The 19,718-nt window shown below is 39.3% G+C and overlaps 1 protein-coding gene across 2 annotated transcripts in view; it reads right to left on the bottom strand.

The window, feature by feature from the left end:
- Positions 1–19,718, bottom strand: part of LOC126251958 (phosphoinositide 3-kinase regulatory subunit 4) — a 209,624-nt gene that overhangs the window by 15,635 nt on the left and 174,271 nt on the right. For both annotated transcript variants that reach the window (XM_049952721.1, XM_049952722.1), the window contains exons 24-26: positions 18,467–18,571; positions 1,528–1,653; positions 1,006–1,163 (exon numbers count right to left, since the gene is read on the bottom strand). In XM_049952721.1, the coding sequence (XP_049808678.1) occupies positions 1,006–1,163; positions 1,528–1,653; positions 18,467–18,571 (389 nt within the window). The remainder of the gene's footprint in view (positions 1–1,005; positions 1,164–1,527; positions 1,654–18,466; positions 18,572–19,718) is intronic.

The raw sequence follows: 19,718 nt of genomic DNA, 5'->3' as shown, positions 1-19,718 counted from the left end.
ACCTACATCCTTCTGAATTTGCTTAGTTTAACTTGCCCTACCAACCAATCCCTTGTTCTAGTCAAGTTGAGCCAAAAATTTCTCTTCTCACCAATTCTATTCAATACCTCCTCATTATTTATGTGATCTATCCGTCTAATTTTCAGCATTCTTCTGCAGTACCACATTTCTAAAGCTTCTATTCTCTTCTTGTCCAAACTATTTATTGTCCATGTTTCACTTCCATACATGGCTACACTCTGCACAAATACTTTCAGAAATGACTTCCTGACACTTAAATCTATACTCAATGTTAACAAATTTCTCTTCTTCAGAAACGTTTTCCTTGCCATTGCCAGTCTACATTTTATATCCTCTCTACTTCCACCATCATCAGTTATTTTGCTCCCCAAATAGCAAAACTCATCTACTACTTTAAGTGTCTCATTTCCTAATCTAATTCCCTCAGCATCACCCGACTTAATTCGACTACATTCCATTGTCCTTGTTTTGCTTTTGTTGATGTTCATCTTATATCCTCCTTTCAAGACACTGTCCATTCCATTCAACTGCTCTTACAGATCCTTTGCTGTCTCTGACAGAATTACAGTGTCATTGGCGAACCACAAAGTTTTTATCTCTTCTAAATGGATTTTAATTCCTACTCCGAATTTTCCTTTTGTTTCCTTTACTGCTTGCTCAAAATACAGACTGAACAACATCGGGGATAGGCTACAACCCTGTCTCACTCCATTCCCAACTCCTGCTTCCCTTTCATACTCCTCAACTTAGAAATGTAGCAGTGCAGTCAGCTACCAGAGAAAACACATAAAACAATATGATACATCTTCATATTAATATTAATAAGCATATCATCCTCTTTCCTTCAAGTGGGAAAATATATATTTTTCCATGTGGAATGTTTCCCTCTATTATATTCTTTCCTTCAAGCTTTATATAATGCTAACAGTACACGGTACATAATACACAAGACCAATCACTTTTCCAAGAACTATCAACACAAACCTGTGTGTGTGACAGTGGTGGGGCACTGCTAGCCCACAACACAGCCTGACGAAACTGGGTCTCCAGATTCCAAAAAGATATCTCATTGTTGCCTTGCACAGCTGACATCACCCACGAGTGTTCCACAGGATGTCTGACAAGCCTGCGCACACGTGCCCCTGCTCAAAAAATGTTCATAACCATGCGTTATTTGTAACCTTTCAATGAAAATAACAAATAAACAATGAGAACTGAAATTCACTGATTCAAATAGGAAGATTATGAAACAGTGTTTAAAAAAGTAATATTCATATTTAAAAGTTGTTAGTGAAAATTATGATTTTCCAAAATGCACAGTATTAATACAATCGTATTAAGTATAAAGTAAATCCACTAGTAGTTCCAAATCATACACAGCAGAATGAACTTATTAATTCTTCAAACACTACAGTACTTTTTACTACAATGTAAATGGTGAAACTGTATAAACAATAAACAAAAATTTTTCTATTTATTTATTACGTAGCAGTCACCGAAACAAACCTGTAGGATGCAGTATTGATGTAATAGGCAGTTGGAATCGAAGGTCCCAACAGATATGAAATCCACTTGTTGTACCCAGTGTAAGCCAACTTTGTTTTGAATCCAGGCAGAAAGAAGTAATTACTCCTGCATGGGAACAAAAATTGGTACAATGTAAATAGATATAAATGATGACACTGAAAATTAATTATAACAAAGTAAATGGAAGTAAAAGCATAGCTTGCTAGTTTCTTGTCTTTCTTTCATTCCCCTTTTTCTTGCACATACCTTTTTACATCACTCTTTTTGCAGATCCTCAAATGAGCCAACCACACTGCAGTTTCTGCAGAGTTTATTCACCACAGTTTCTGTAGTGATTTTTAGGATGGTGCAAATATTTGATATCACATTTGCCTTGTACTTATGAGATGAGAATGTGCTTAATATGCCAGCATAACCACGAATGTACATTTTTACATTTGTTGCTGTCTAGATACTGTTTACATGAAGCGGAATGGTAAAATCAGTTATTATTCAATTAAAAGTTGGGAAGTTTGAGGAAAACTACATACAGACTGATCTGCTGCAGTAATCACTGGATTCAGCATGTATTTGAACCACATGTGTAATCTATGAAGTGAGTGCTTAAGATATTATTTTACCCCAAAAAACCACTCTCTCTCTCTCTCTCTCTCTCTCTCTCTCTCTCTCTGTGTGTGTGTGTGTGTGTGTGTGTGTGTTTTGCTCCATAGCACATACTCTGTAACTACAGTAGTTGTTTAAATTAGTACAAATTCTTTACCAGAAAAGTAAAGTTCTTTCATCTACTAGGCATTAGTAATGACCAATGGCCGATGTACATTGGTTGGAATTGGAGCAGTTGATGTTTTGAGAAGTGACACTGTAGCAAACTAGGAAAGTCTGTGGTCCACACAAGCAAAATGCTGTACACCTTGGTGAAGCACAGATGCTCAAAGGCTTCTTGCTACTGAGTATTTTGCCATATCACCTATTAACTGGTAGGTTACTACAGTCATTTTCACCATCCCCATACTGGCAACTCCACATGAATCTAAATGAAAAGCACAGGGAAAAGTTGAAAAATGAAACTGGCCATTATTCCCTCCACCCCCTCTCCCTTACCCCTTCAAAGGAACAATCTTGACATTTGCCTAAATGGGTAAAGGAAACTAAGTGAAACCTACATCAGAATGAGCAGACTTGAACTCTGCCCCTCACAAATGTGAGTCCAGTGTGATAATTGCTACACCATCTCACTCCACATAAGCCATATCCATGTACGTTTTTAGTGTAATGACTATTTTGCAATAAACCATGATCACAAAAATGAAAAAATCACCACCCAGACAATAATGCATTGATCTGTTCTCTCTAATGTGAAAACATTTTCCACTGTTGCACAATACTGATAAAGATGTAAGCAGGTACATAACTTATTGAAATAGAGGATCATGAAAGGGGACTAATTTCCTCCAAATGTGAAATTCCTTCCTCACATCAACATCTTCTGAAGAGGTCATTTCAGCTTGAATTTTTAACTTTCTGAACTTCATATTGTTATGTCTATACCCAGTCCAAGTAGCAAACTGCCCTTTAAAAAATTAGTAAAAATGAGTTCATTATCTCAGATTAAATTTCATATTAATATACTACTTGATTTATATCAGCAACTAAGGGGAATAAACCGTTTGTTAATAATCCAACTTTGAAATTCTGTGTTATGAACGGTGCAGTCATGTTGCACCACATATTCTTGAAAATTCACCTCTTCCCTATTTCTAAAAAGCTATGATGTTTGTTCATTATGAGCATCTAAAATGATAGCTCTACTTGAGAGCAAACCAAAATACTTTTAGTAATATTTTATTCAAAGTAATTGGGTTGCAAAACTAAAATATAATTTGTATTATTGCACTTCATATTCTTTGAAATTACGCGCAGAACTATGTAAACTTTTCCTAATTATATATCAGGACTCATAGGGCATAATGTGGCCCATTTTGTGATACATGTAACCAATATTATCTCATGACTTTTAATTGTTATTTTGTACATCTCAAATTCAATAATGCATTCAATTGTTTTGTTTTATATAAAAGTAAGTGGCACATGAGCCACACGGTCCGTCAGTAATGCAGCTGTCTGTGAGAACATCTTTCGGAGGCTGTCAGACAGCCAATGTACATTCCACCTACGTACTTGGTAATCAGTAACAATATATAACAAGAAAAGTATTAGACTCTGCGTTTTATTTCAAAATAGTATTATAGCGTTGTAATGATTGAGGACTTTCTAAAGCAACAATCCTGGAGGATATCAAAGTTCAGTATCTCATCATATGAAGCACCTAAGTTAGCACGTGAAATTTTATTCCCCATGATTGAAATTTTCTGGTTTCACTTGTTTTTGTACTTGTGATACTCTATATTTTCTCACTCAGCATCAGTGGGAATTAAACTGCTTCCCTCCTTCACTATTAAGGGTGGCATTTTAATATGGTGTCTGGCAGGGCATTGCCCTATGGTCAGTACTGAGTAAGGTAGTTTCAAGGATCATTTTAAACTGCATTCAGGATTCTGTGAACACACAACTGAGGAGAGAGCAGGCGGGTTTAAGAAAACATCGACGGTGTGTGGACCTTACTAATACTCTCTGAATTATTCTGGAACAAAGTGCGGAGTGGCAACACACTCTCTACCTTAACTTCATTGACTCTGAAAAGGCTTTCGACTGTGTCAATCGAAGAGTCATATGGGATACACTTGCAAAATATGGCAGTCAAACAAAGTATTAACATCATCACAGAAATGTATGAAGATTATGAATGCCAAGTATCACATAATAGAGAAATAACAGAGCCTTTCCAAGTTAATTTGGGAGTACGACAAGGGTGTATCCCTTCACCAACACTATTTCCTCTGGTGTTGGACCATGTGATGAAGAGAATGATTGGGGGACGGAAGAGAGGTGTGAAATGGGGTATGTGGGATAGGCTCAAAGATCTAGATTTCGCAGACAACATATGCTTAATGGCACAACAATATGAAGACACTGAAGAGAAACTGGCCAGGTTACAGAGAGAGGCAGAAGTTGCAGGCCTCAAAATAAATGTTTGCAAAACCAAAGAAATGCGGATAAATTTGACCATCAGGAATAGGCTGGCCATTAATGGAGAGGACATAGAGCAGGTCCAATCTTTCCTCTATCTTGGAAGTATAGTCACAACCACAGGAGGCACTGAGGAGGACATGAAGAGTCACATCCGCAAAGAAAATGGTGCGTTTGTACAACTGTACCCTGTTCGGAGAAATAGGAACATCTCAAAGAAGACCAAACTCCGGCTTTTCAATTGCAATGTGAAGGCAGTTCTGTTGTGACTAACCACACCAAAAACCAGCTCCTAGTTTTTATCAACCGCTGTCTCCAGTGTACTTTAAATGTGAGATGGTCAGATATAATGACAAATGAAGATCTTTGGAGGGAGACAAATCAGCAACCAATCAATATACGAATCAAGGAAAGAAAATGGAACTGGATTCGGCATACATTGAGGAAACCAGATGGAGCTGTTGAAAGGGTGGCGTTGGACTGGAACCCTCAGGGAATTAGAAAGCGTGGTCATCCCAAACAGACCTGGAATAGGACGACCAAGAGAGAAGCTGCAGAGGATGGGAAAAGGTGAAGTCAAATGAAGAGACTTGCTAGAAACCGTACCAGGTGGAGGAATTTCATCACGGCCTTATGTCTCACAGGGAACAACAGGAACTAAGTCAAACCAAGTAAGTCACTCAGCTGGGATACATGTAAGTCAGTGTACTAATTTTTGCACTACATTTCAGAGACTAATTGCAACATGTGACAATTGATTATTGGACAACAGTTGGGATGAGACAGAACAGGCAGTGTGGCAATTCATCGTTGGACCATTTGAGACAAGTACATTTTTTAATTTTTTAATTACTTTTCCTCAGAATATCATTTTCCCAAATTTCTTTTGTCGTGTGACTGTTGATAAGAAGGATAATTGTGGATTTGCATATGATGATAATCTGGTTAGGTAGATTTATTTTCTTATTTTGTACCCAATATTATCTTCAAATATGGCAAGCATGGGAAATCGTGATACAACTGGAGAGGTTTCATATACTCAAAGTCCTTAATCGTCGACACCAAACCTGAAACAGTCATCCGAGACATCACCTTTCTTACGATCTTCTCCAAATGAAGAAACTCAGGTTTGTTTGAAAGATTATCTCAACTCTTGGATCATAAGCTTACAAGTCTGAATAATGATTTAAAGAATCAACTTATAAGTCTAAACAATGACCTAAAAAAGGGTGTTGTTAATCTAAATGACACTGTTAAGACAATGGAAAGGAAAATTCAGGCTATGCAGGAACAAGTAGCAACCTTCCTTTTAAAAATTAATCAATTATGAAAGTCGACTGTCCTTGAAATTCAATAAGTAAATGATAAGGTTAATCATGTATGGTTGGTTGTGGAGAATGCTGAAGATGTGTTCACACTGAGTTAGCTAGAAGGAACTCTGAATTCAAAATTATGCATGAATATATAGAGCAGGAAAGTGAGTCCATCGAACAGAAACTACAACTAAATAATGATCAAATTCATAGCCATACTGTGTGTTAATAATAAAAATGAGACTCCATCTGAAAATTTACAACAGGTAAACATTCAATGATGTGGTATTGAAACAAATATGTCATATCTGCAAATCGGCAGAAATTTTGCACCGTTTTGTAACAATTTATCTCTTATATACTTCTGGGCATTTTAAAATACATCCAGTGGATTACTTAATGGCAATATAAAGATATTTTTCCTCCAAACTTGCCTGATTCTGAAAAAATTAAACTAGCCAAGCATTTCCTTGATGGTGAAGCACTGTCACGGGCTAATCAAAATGTAAAGCCAGACATAACATTTAATGAATTTGAAAAGATGTTCTTGAATAAATTCTGGTCCGAAAGTAAACAGATGGCATCAAAACAGAATTTTTGAACGGTAGTAGGTACAGACCAGGTAATCTCTCGATGTAAGAATTCTGTGAGAAACAGTTATGTAAGCTTGCCCACCTGGGCAAACCTTTTGATGATCTTATTCTTCTACCAGTGAGAGGTCATTGGGGCCTTGTCTGTGGTCCCAATAATTCATTTGAGAATTTTTTAAACATGTTCATAAACTTGACAAAGCTTTTGGAGGAAGCAGACAGGGTTAATAACTCACATAACAACAGAAACAACAACTGCAATGGGGGTTATCTCAACACAACCAGAAAAATAGAAGGTAACAAAAGGAACCATAATACTTATAATAACTTGGAGTATAGATTTAAGTGTCAGGAAGTCGTTTCTGAAAGTATTTGTATGGAGTGTAGCCATGTATGGAAGTGAAACATGGACAATAAATAGTTTGGACAAGAAGAGAATAGAAGCTTTCGAAATGTGGTGCTACAGAAGAATGCTGAAGATTAGGTGGGTAGATCACATAACTAATGAGGAGGTATTGAATAGGACTGGGGAGAAGAGAAATTTGTGGCACACCTTGGTTAGAAGAAGGGATCGGTTGGTAGGACATGTTCTGAGGCATCAAGGGATCACCAATTTACTATTGGAGGGCAGCGTGGAGGGTAAAAATCGTAGAGGGAGACCAAGAGATGAATACACTAAGCAGATTCAGAAGGATGTAGGTTGCAGTAAGTACTGGGAGATGAAGAAGCTTGCACAGGATAGGGTAGCATGGAGAGCTGCATCAAACCAGTCTCAGGACTGAAGACCACAACAACAACAGGAATGATAATGGTTAATAGTCATAACAGAAAGCACAGCAACTGGAATCACGAAAACCGTTAATATCTTCACTTGGTGTCTGTCGTGTGGAGGAGGTAAATAATTTTCATGACCAGGCAATAAAAAATTCAGATCAAGAGGAGTGTGATTATGAGAGTGTATGTGATTATCCTGTTAATGCAACTAATTCTGAAAGTAAGTTTTGGGATGTTGCAATTTAACAGATGTATGGTGGTAAGAAATGTACTGTAACTTCTTATGAATATGAAGGTGGTGTTTTAGTAAAATTATTTAACTCTGAATGTCCTGTGGAACAGGTAGATGTTGACAATAATTACTTTGGTATTGGTATTTTAATGCACCCTGAGCAGGAGACTTTTGTAGCTAACTGTGATGGGGTGGGGAAGGCCTATCCTGAGTCAGTAGTGGTGGAAGTGTGTGAGACCCAGGTGAGTGGTGTCAGCACTAATGATTTAGTAGTTGAAGCAGAAGCTGATACACTTAATTTACAAGAGGTGGACGGTATGGTTTACGTTGAAGTAATTTATCATAACCAAACGAGTGATGAAGTTCAGGAGGTCAACTTATTCCAATGAACATCAGTGATATTTTGTGCGAATGCCAGGACATCAAGACACAGCATTTTGAAGTGAATAAGAGGATTACTGAACATTTCAGAGATGTTGGTAAGGATGAGTCAGATTTCAGTTCAGGTAGTCAGTTTATTGATCATTCACAGTCAGATTTTATTTGCAACACTAATGCACATCTATTCAAGTCCAACTTGTAAATCCAATCAAGCATTAGAAGTTATTCATGGCATAAGCAAACAGGTACCACAACACTTTGCCCTATACAACTATCTAGTGATTATAAGAACCATTTGCAGAAAGATTTATATTTTGAGAATACCGAGGATGATTTGCTTGGAAAAAATAATATTAACAAACAGCACGATTTGTGTGGTAGTCCATACATCAAAATCACGTTTGGCAGTTGGCATGGTTATTGTTTGATTTACACAGGTAGTGCAATTTCTATTATTTCTTAAAAGATCAGGGATAGAGTTAAACAGAATTCTGAGTACAATGAATTTCCTTTAATGGGAGTTAGGATTAAAGGTGCTACAGGTTAAGTTTAGTAAACTTGTAAACAAACAAGTTTTAATAACATTTCATGTTGACAATGCAGTTTTTGAGCATGGATGCTTGGTGGTCAGTGATCTGAATGAGGAAATATTGCTAAGCATGGAACTAGATACTGAAAAACAATGTAACATTTGACTGGGTAAAGTTCAGAGTAAATTTTTCGAATAAAAATACACATTTTTCTGGTTATACCATGTTACACTTAAGAACTGGAGACACAACTGCTAACAGAATATATGGTTTTGACATTGAGGTAGAAAAAGGCTATATAGATGATGATGATGATGATGATGATGATGATGCTGATAATGATGATGATAATTATTTGTCAAGTAATGATACAACTGATAGGGATTTTGATCAACTTGTTACTGAAAAGGTAAAAAAGCAGAAAATCTTACTGGAGATGAAAAGTCAGAACTGGAAGAAGTATTGAGACTCTATAAAGATATATTTAATGAGAAACCAAGTAGAGTTAAGAACTATGCATGCAAGTTAAGGCTTAAATAGCACCAGCCTTTCTTTATAAAACCGTAGTCAGTTCCTATCCATAAAAAAAATAAATTGTGAAGAGAGAGAGAGATGCAAAAGTAGAGGTTTACTGAAAGGAGTACTAGCCACTACAACAACCCTTTGATTGTTCTAAGAAGGATGGTGGGGTCAGGCTCGTGCTTGATTCCTGTCACCTAAATATATTTTTGGAAAGAGAAATTGATCACCCTGAGTCAATGGCAGAATTATGTAATAAATTTTCTGGTGTCAAGTGTTTAAAGCTTGGATTTGACCTCAGGTTTCCACCATATAACACTAGAATCAGAATTTATGAAATATATTGCTTTCTTATTCTCTGGTAATAGCTATCAGTATTGTGTAGTATCTTTTGGTCTGAATGTATCTGCAGCAGAGATTATTAAAGCCTTAGATCTCATGCTGAGAAGTGAAATGCATTCAAAACTGGTAATTTATGTTGTTGACATACTCATAATAAGCAACACCTAGGATGAGCATATCAACACAATCAAAGAGGCAGCTAATAAGTTAAAGCAGGGAGGTATGACACGTAAGTTAGATAAGTGTTAAGTTTGGTGTAAGAACTTTGAACTTTTTACGACACACTAAATGTGAAGAAGGAATATTACCCGACCCAGGTGATATTATGACTACTGCTAAATTTCCTAAACCTAGTAATAAGAAGGAATGGAGGTCATTTTTTGGTCTATGCAATTTCTTCACAAATACATTAGAACTACTTTAAATGCACCTAGTTCACATTACTTTTCAAGAAAAACACGATATGGGAATGGTCAGCTGACTGCTGGCTAGCTTTTGATGAGATTAAGAAACAACTTTGCAACAATGAAATTCTACATAGCCCTGATCTTACTTTACCATTTTGCCTTATGACTGTTGGTAGTTTCTATGGTTTAGATGCTTATTTATTCCAGCAAAAGGAGGTAGATGGACAGGTCGAGCAGTGCGCAATCAGCTTTGCAAGCCGTAGTTTATTAAAAGAAGAGAGAAGATATACTGCAACAGAAAAAGAACTACTTGCCATTGTGTGGGGATTCAAAAGAGTTTAGAAGTTATTTAACTGGACACAAGGTCATTGTTTTTACTGATCATGCAGTTTTACCAAATTTGCAAGAATTTAAACTTTATCATAACAGAATAACACATTGTGCCTTATTCTTGCAACAGTTTGGTTATACTATTTTATATATTAAGGGTGAGCAGAACTGTGTTGCAGATGCACCATCTAGATTGCCAATAGGGAATGTGCAGGAAAATGTTGGAATACAGAATGATAAGAACTTCAGAATCATGTTCATCAATGGAATAAAAGGTGGAAAAGAAATAGTTAAGATATGTGAAGAGCTGAGGAGACATCAAAATCAGGATGAAGACCTTCAGTTAGTAAAGAGCTTACTTGGAAAAAATGGGTATGGGAAAGTTGCAAAATACTACTAGGTATACGTGGCGATTCTGTATGAAAGACACACACCTGATTCTGATCAGTGAAATTATGCTGGCCTAACAACACATTGATTTACTTATTAAGTTTGTACATGAAAGTTTTGGACATTGTGACAGTATGAAGTGCACCCAAAAGTTGCAGGAGAATTTTTATTTTAATAATATCTCTAGAAGAGTGAAGTCTTATATTGCATCTTGTGACAGATGACAGAGGGTAAAGGTGACAAATCATCAAAGTCATAAAGGATTCCAACATAGCATTATTCCTACAAGTAAGTCTGAGCTCATTGGCGTCAATTTCTGTTTATTTATTTAATATTTATTAATATTTACCTTTACTGACATTCTTTATTAATATTTAGCCTTTATTAATATTTAATTTATTTATATTTAATATTTATTAATATTTACTTATGAACTTGCTCAATTATATATGATGTTTAACTCTACTGGATTGGACACATATATACACTTGGCTCGTTCTTGTTTTCTTGTATGTGACGATTCTCATGTCTTTCTTGAATTTCTCCTTGTTTCTGGTGCTGGTGCAGGAAGCTCTTGACATTTCAAACACATTGTGTGTGGTTGATGAACTTGGGTGTTTGTTCATCAATACTGTTCTGTATAGTAGAAATGTACTTTAGGGAGATGGGATTTTGAGTTAATGTCTGCTGTGATGTTCTTCAAATGAATTGATGATGATATATGGAACTGATTGTTCTGTATACATATGTACATGCTTTTGTCCTATTTGACTCCTTGTATCTTGTCTTTCAATTTTGACTTTTATGTTTGTATCTTATGCTATTTATTATGATTGTGACAGTGATCTGTAACTGGATGTTACATCCTTACTGTTTTTGATGTCTAGAATTTTGGTTTTCTTCTTACGTAAACACACAGACTATTTAAGTTTCTTTTCAATTTTCAGCAGCATGTTAGGGTTAGTTTGTTTAATGTTCACATTGTATTAGCATGTCTATCTTATATATGTAAAAACAAAGATGATGTGACTTACCAAACAAAAGCGCTGGCAGGTCGATAGACACACAAACAAACACAAACACACACACAATATTCAAGCTTTCGCAACAAACTGTTGCCTCATCAGGAAAGAGGGGACGGAGAGGGAAAGACGAAAGGATGTGGGTTTTAAGGGAGAGGGTAAGGAGTCATTCCAATCCCGGGAGCGGAAAGACTTACCTTAGGGGGAAAAAAGGACAGGTGTGTGTGCGAGTGTATACCTGTCCTTTTTTCCCCCTAAGGTAAGTCTTTCCGCTCCCGGGATTGGAATGACTCCTTACCCTCTCCCTTAAAACCCACATCCTTTCGCCTTTCCCTCTCCTTCCCCTCTTTCCTGATGAGGCAACAGTTTGTTGCGAAAGCTTGAATATTGTGTGTGTGTGTTTGTGTTTGTTTGTGTGTCTATCGACCTTCCAGTGCTTTCGTTCGGTAAGTCACATCATCTTTGTTTTTACATATATTTTTCCCACGTGGAATGTTTCCCTCTATTATATTCATGTCTATCTTATGTTATACAGCCTGTTGTGCTAGTTTGTTTTTATGCTACTGTTTGTTTCTGTATGGCAACACCTACATCACCTTCATTGATGTGGGGGATGGTATTCAGGCAAACATATGGGGAATTTGTCTTCTGTTTTTCTTCATTACTAACATGATGGAAGTTTCCTTCTATCTTTTATACTATGTCATCCATGTGATGATCACCCAACCAATTTCCCTCTTTTCCATATGCATATGTTTCTATTGTGTCATACTTTGACTTCAATGTGACATTTCAAGAATGGTCCACAAAGCAAATCTACAACTTGATTACCTTTGAATTGTACATTTTTATCTGATTTTTCATGACACATTTAGACAAAGTGCTAGTACTTAAAGTTTCATTTATTTTGCGAATACTCTCTGTGATGATTTTTCTTCCGTAACTGATTAATTATACGCTAACTGAATGTTACTCACACTTTTTGTACCATAATATATATGAACCTACTGGATTCTAAGTACTATATGGAAAATCTGGAATTTAAAGTTTAGTGCTACGACATACAGCTTTTCTTCTAAAAATATATATTTTGAAAGAGACTTCAAGACGACACTGTGATGCTGTGTATTCTGGGATCAGACTGAAGATGATCATACATACATTGAGACTGTAATTCTGATCTAAACACTTTATACTTAGTCATTACACATGATTACTGATCATACACTTACATACATTGTTGGCTTAGAGCCACACTTAAGATGGTAAGTATGTTTCAGGCTGAGCAGCATTTTGTCTCACAGAAATTTTCTGTTTTGACTGTTGTGAGGTTGATGCTGATCTAACTGTTTGCTTTCACTTTAGACTTGTCTGTTGCGTTTGAAATTCTGTACGTACAGGAGGCGGAAAACTATCCAATGTTAGGATATTAATGTTATGTATAATATGGTGATTATGCTTCTCTAAGTCAATATCTTGATACTGCTACTTATATATGTATTACATATATTGTCTAGCTTGGTTGGTTTGGGGGATTAAAGGGACCAGACTGCGACGGTCATCGGTCCCTCTTTCCAAAAAATTAAAACCACCCAAAGAGAAGAAAAACGAACAGCAGGAAAAACGTCAGACGACACAGGACAAGAAATACTCGTACAGAGCTCAGACAAGACAAATTAAAATCACACAGAGTGTGACGGTGGTTTGCCGACCATAGAGATAAAAAGGAAAAACCAACCACCGAGAACACATTAAAAACTCAGCGTAAAATCGTAGGCCAATGGCCAGAATCAACACAAAAGAACAGAACAAACACTCAGAGTAAACGATAAAAACCCCCTGCCCGAATAAAACGTAAAACTAAGCCAGCCATAACAGGGTCATCGGATAAAAGGGCAGGGAGCGTATCAGGCAGCGCAAATGTCTGCCTGACCACAGTTAAAAGGGGGCAGGCCAACAAAATGTGGGCCACTGTCAAAGCCGCCCCACAGCGACATACAGGAGGGTCCTCCCGGCGCAGTAAATAACTGTGTGTCAGCCAGGAGTGGCCAATGCGGAGCCGACAAAGGACGACTGAGTCCCTGCGGTTGGCTCGCATGGATGACCGCCACACAGTCGTCGTCTCCTTAATGGCACAGAGTTTATTGTGCGTGATCCGATCGTGCCATTCAGCGTCCCAAATCGCAAAAACTTTTCGGCAGAGGACTGCCCGCAAATCAGTCTCTGGGAGGCCAACATCCAGAGACGCTTGTCTCGTGGCCTCCTTCGCCAGGCGGTCAGCATGTTCATTGCCCGGGATACCGACATGACCGGGGGTCCACACAAAGACCACAGAGCGGCCGCAACGCGCAAGAGTATGCAGGGACTCATGGATAGCCATCACCAGACAAGAACGAGGAAAACATTGGTCGAGAGCTCGTAAACCACTCAGGGAATCGCTACAGATAATGAAGGACTCACCTGAGCAGGAGCGGATATACTCTAGGGCACGAAAGATGGCGACCAGCTCAGCAGTGTAAACGCTGCAGCCATCCGGCAAGGAACGTTGTTCGGAATGGTCCCCTAGAGTTAGCGCATACCCGACACGACCACCAACCATCGAACCGTCGGTGTAAACAATTCCAGAGCCCTGATACGTGGCCAGGATGGAAAAAAAGCGGCGGCGGAAGGCCTCTGGAGGGACTGAGTCCTTCGAGCCCTGTGCCAAGTCGAGCCGAAGGCAAGGGCGAGGAACACACCACGGGGGTGTACGCAGAGGCGCCCGGAAAGGAGGTGGAACAGGGAAAAACCCAAGCCCGCAGAGAAGCTCTTTGACGCGGACCGCTATTGTACAACCAGAGTGGGGCCGACGTTCTGGCAGATGGACGACCGATCGCGGGAACAGGAGACGATAGTTAGGATGCCCGGGCGAGCTTAGAACATGGGCAGTATAAGCGGCCAGCAAACGTTGGCGTCGGAACCGCAGTGGAGGTACACCTGCCTCCACTAGTACGCTGTCCACAGGGCTGGTGCGGAAAGCACCAGTGGCAAGGCGTATCCCGCTGTGGAGAATTGGGTCCAGCACCCGTAACGCAGATGGGGATGCTGAGCCATAAGCCAGGCCCCCATAATCCAGGCGGGACTGGATGAACGCCTGGTAGAGCCGTAACAGGGTAGAGCGGTCGGCGCCCCAGCGGGTGTGGCTCAAGCATCTCAGAGCGTTTAGATGCCGCCAACATGCCTGTTTAAGCTGCCGGATATGAGGCAGCCAAGTCAACCAGGCATCGAAAACCACCCCCAAAAACCTGTGTGATTCCACCACTGAAAGAAGTTCACCGGCAAGATAAAGCCGCGGCTCAGGATGGACTGTTCGGCGCCGGCAGAAATGCATAACGCGGGTCTTGGCTGCCGAAAACTGAAACCCATGTGCTACAGCCCAAGACTGCGCCTTGCGGATAGCGCCCTGTAGCTGACGTTCAACAGCTGCAATGCCAGTAGAGCTGTAGTAAAGGCAAAAGTCGTCAGCATACAGGGAAGCGGAGACAGAAGTTCCCACGGCCGCAGCAAGCCCGTTAATGGCTATTAAAAACAGACAGACACTTAAAACAGAACCCTGTGGCACACCGTTCTCCTGGACGTGGGAGGAACTATACGAGGCCGCGACTTGCACGCGGAAGGTGCGACACGACAGAAAATTGTGGATAAAAATCGGCAGAGGACCACGAAGACCCCATCCATGAAGTGTAGAAAGGATGTGATGACGCCATGTCGTATCGTACGCCTTCCGCATGTCGAAAAAGACAGCGACCAGGTGCTGACGGCGGGCAAAGGCAGCACGGATGGCCGACTCCAGGCTCACCAGATTGTCGGTGGCGGAGCGGCCTTTACGGAACCCACCCTGAGACGGAGCCAGAAGGCCCCGAGACTCCAGTACCCAATTCAAGCGCCGGCTCACCAACCGTTCAAGCAACTTGCAAAGAACGTTGGTGAGGCTAATGGGACGGTAGCTGTCCACCTCCAGAGGGTTCTTTCCAGGTTTCAAAACGGGGATGACAATGCCTTCCCGCCATTGCGACGGAAACTCCCCCTCGACCCAAAGACGGTCGTAAAGATCGAGAAGGCGCCGCTGGCAGTCCACTGAAAGGTGTTTCAGCATCTGACAGTGGATGCCATCTGGCCCAGGAGCGGTATCAGGGCAAGTAGCTAGGGCACTGCGAAATTCCCACTCACTAAATGGAGCATTGTAAGATTCTAGGTGGTTGGTGCGAAACGAAAGGCTCCGACGTTCCATCCGCTCTTTAATGGAGCGGAAGGCCTGGGGGTAATTCGCAGAAGCGGAACTCATAGCAAAATGCTCTGCTAAGCGATTTGCAATGACGTCGGAGTCAGTACAAACTGCTCCATTCAGTGAGAGCGCAGGGACGCTGACAGGTGGCCAATAGCTGTAGACGCGTCGAATCTTGGCCCAGACCTGCGATGGAGGGACATGGAGGCTAATGGTGGACACATACCGCTCCCAGCACTCCTTCTTGCCTTGGCGGATAAGGAGGCGGGCCCGCGCACGCAGGCGTTTGAAGGCGATAAGGTGGTCTATGGAGGGATGTCGCTTGTGACGCTGGAGCGCCCGCCGGCGATCTTTAATCGCTTCAGCGATCTCAGGCGACCACCAAGGCACAGCCTTCCGCCGAGGGGACCCAGAAGAACGGGGAATGGCAGATTCGGCGGCAGTAACGATGCCGGTGGTGACCGATTGAACCACCGCATCAATGTCATCAGTAGAGAGAGGCTCAAAAGCGGCAGTGGAGGAGAACAAGTCCCAGTCAGCCTTATTCATAGCCCATCTGATAGGGCGCCCAGAAGAGTGGCGCTGTGGTAGTGACAAAAAGATCGGAAAGTGGTCACTACCACACAGGTCGTCATGCACACTCCATTGGACAGACGGTAAGAGGCTATGGCTACAGAGTGAAAGGTCAATGGCGGAGTAGGTGCCATGCGCCACACTGAAGTGTGTGAAGGCACCATCATTTAACAGCGAGAGATCGAGCTGCGACAATAAACGCTCAACGATGGCGCCTCGACCTGTTGCCACTGACCCACCCCACAGAGGGTTATGGGCGTTGAAGTCGCATATTGTCTAGTTTTGTGGTGAAATTACCCATTTAAGGAACTACAATATGAAGTGAAAAATGAGTTAAATAGAAAATTGCTATCATAAACAAACATAAATGACAGAAACTTTTGTTTATTTTATGTGATGTCATCCATTAGGATGGAAACTTATACAGTTTCAGGTACTGAAAAGACAGTTTTACCCAAAGTGCCACATTGGACTGTAGAGGGTGGAGAACCCACCAGAATAAATACCTTACAGAGGAAAATGAAATTTCAAAACTTTGTTTTGATTTACACCTTGGGAGTATCTCATATAAGCTTTTAGGATGTTTTGTTGTAATTCATACCTCATACCACTGTAAATTTTTATATTTCAAATTGTTTGTTTCTAAAGTGTTACACACTATTAATGCTATGCCTTTATAATTTCATATGTTTTGGGTGTTATACATATTACTCAGATTTTCTGTTACATGATTCAATGTTTTTGGTGCTCTACACCACCTGTAGCTCACTATTTTTGATATTTACACCTGTATTCAACAGTATACCTCGAGGTACCATTTCACTAACCTTTGGTTAGTAAAACTCTTCAGGGGGTATTGACTATGTTCTCCTCCTAATCTGAAATTCCTTCCTCACATCAACATCCTCTGAAGAGGTCATTTTTGCTCAAATTTTTAACTTTCTGAGCTTTATACTTTTATGTCTCCACCTAGTTCCAGCAGTAAACTGACCCTTAAAAAATTAGTACAAATGAGTTTATTGTCCCAGATTAAATTTGACATTAATGTACTACCCAATGTATATTAGCAACTAAAGGGAATAAGCCATTTGTTAATAACCCAACTTTGAAATTCTGTGTTATGAATAGTACAGTTATGTTGCACCACATCTTCTTGAAAATTTCTCTCTCCCCTATTTCTGAAAAGCTACAATGTTTATTCATTACGATAATCTAAAATGATAGCTATACTTGAGAGCAAACAGAAATACTGTTAGTAATATCTTATTCAAACTAATGGAGTTGTAATTAACTAAAATACAATTTGTGTTATTGTACTTCATATTCTTTGCAATTATGCTTGGAACTATGTAAACTTTTCCTAATTATATATCAGAGCTCAAAGGGCAACACGTGACCCTTTTTGTGATACATGTAACCAAAATTATCTCATGACCTTTAATTGTTATTTTGTAAATCTCAGATTCAATAATGCATTCAATTGTTTAGTTTTATATAAAAGGAAGTGGTGCATGAGCCACATGGTCCACCTGTCTGCATTATTGTCTTTCGGAAGTTGTCTGTGAGAACATCTTTCAGAGGCTGTCAGACAGCCAATGTTTGTTCCACCTATGTACTTGATTATCAGTTACAATATATGACAAGCAAAGTATTAGACTCTGTGTTTTATTTCAAAATTAGTAATACAGCGATGCAAGGATTGAGGACTTTCTGAAGCAACAATCCTGGAGGATATCGAAGTTGGGTATCTCATCATATGGAGCAGCTAAGATACCACGTGAACTTTTATTAACTGTGATTGTAATTTTCTGGTTTCACTTGTCATCATACTTGTGAATGGTGGAGTTACAAATTATTAAGTTGCTCCAATGGTATGACTGAGAATTCACTATTACCACTATCCAACTATAGTCAGAACTTGGGATACTGTATATTTTCCTCACTCAGCATCAGATGTAATTAAAGTGCTTCCTTCCTCTCACTATTAACGGTAGTATTTTAATTGGTAATGCTGACAATATACAGTTCAGAAATACATCCAGCCTTGCCAAATATAAACGCACAACAGGAAGTACTCCCAATTTCACACAGTTTTAAACTAACTTATGTACATAAGTATTTATAAAAAAAATCCAGTTATTAGGTATCTTTGTGTTACTGGTACCTTTATTAAGATCGTTATCTAGCTTCCAAGCATTTCCAGGAGCTCGTAAGTCCCAACCCACAATGGAACCATACATGGTTGCATATACCAATACAGACTGAGAACCTGCAAAGTAGCAATATGTTAGTAAACAGTAGCTATTAGGAAAAGAAAAATAGTAATTATTTTCTAAATTAAAACTTTTCACCAACTAAAGTGGTGAGGGTTTCAACTGACTCAATGTCAAAAAATCATTTCCCCTAATTCTGGGTTGCAACAAAATTACTAAAACAGGCTAAAGAACAGAGTTACAATTTTACTCTGGCTTCACAGTTTTACTGTTTATGTAACTGTAAAAGCTGTACAGGCAATGAGTAAATAAGCTGTACAGGCAATGAGTAAATAAGCTGTACAAGGTAACTACAGCTTTTTTGGTACTGTGGTTTATCTTTTATTAAATACAGCAAGCAAGTTACTTAGCATTTATTTGGTCTCTCCACTGTTTTACAAAATAGTTCATATCATGATCCTGCTTGTAAGCAGACAATGGCCTCACTTGTAAACAGTCACTAATTTATTCTTGCAATTCATCATTCTCTGCTTTTCTTAACAGGTTGACCCTAAAGGAAACTTCAATGACATGGAGGCAAATGATTATTATGAGAACCGAAGTGTTCATTTTAATACTCAATGATTCATGATAATAACACAGCATCTCAGTGAGAATGCCAAGTAAACAGTGGGGATACAATAAAAAAAATTGTTTTTCAGTATACTGTACCTTCATTGTAATGGACTAGTGATATGATACGGAATGGCGAAAAATAAACATTTTTAAGTAAATGCAGTATCTTGAATTTACTGAAGTAAAATTATTAAAGAGCTTATAGAAGAACTGAAACATTATGAAAACTCAATGTTTAGTCCCCAAGAGACAAAAGCAGAAAGGCAATGGGCAAAAGGAATGTGACCAGTGCCTACTAATTTATAGGAGAGTTGAATAGAAAACAAGAGCTTACACAGGACTAGCGATAATTATCCACAAGAAATACAAAGATCTTATTAAGTAGAGCCAATAAATCTCTGAGAGAATAGTTTTACTAAAACTGAAACAAGCTCATCACAAATTGAACATTACCTCCCAGAACAGCCGAGAGGATTGTAAATCTAGAACAGAAAGAGAGGCTTTCCACAAGCAGTTACAAGAAGTTATCAGTCTGATACCTTCAAAAGAAATTGCAGTCACAAAGGGGGATTTTTATGCTCATATCAG

The sequence above is a fragment of the Schistocerca nitens genome, chromosome 4, assembly GCF_023898315.1.
Source record: "Schistocerca nitens isolate TAMUIC-IGC-003100 chromosome 4, iqSchNite1.1, whole genome shotgun sequence".
NCBI lineage: Eukaryota > Metazoa > Arthropoda > Insecta > Orthoptera > Acrididae > Schistocerca > Schistocerca nitens.
This window is presented reverse-complemented; position numbering and strand designations above follow the sequence as displayed.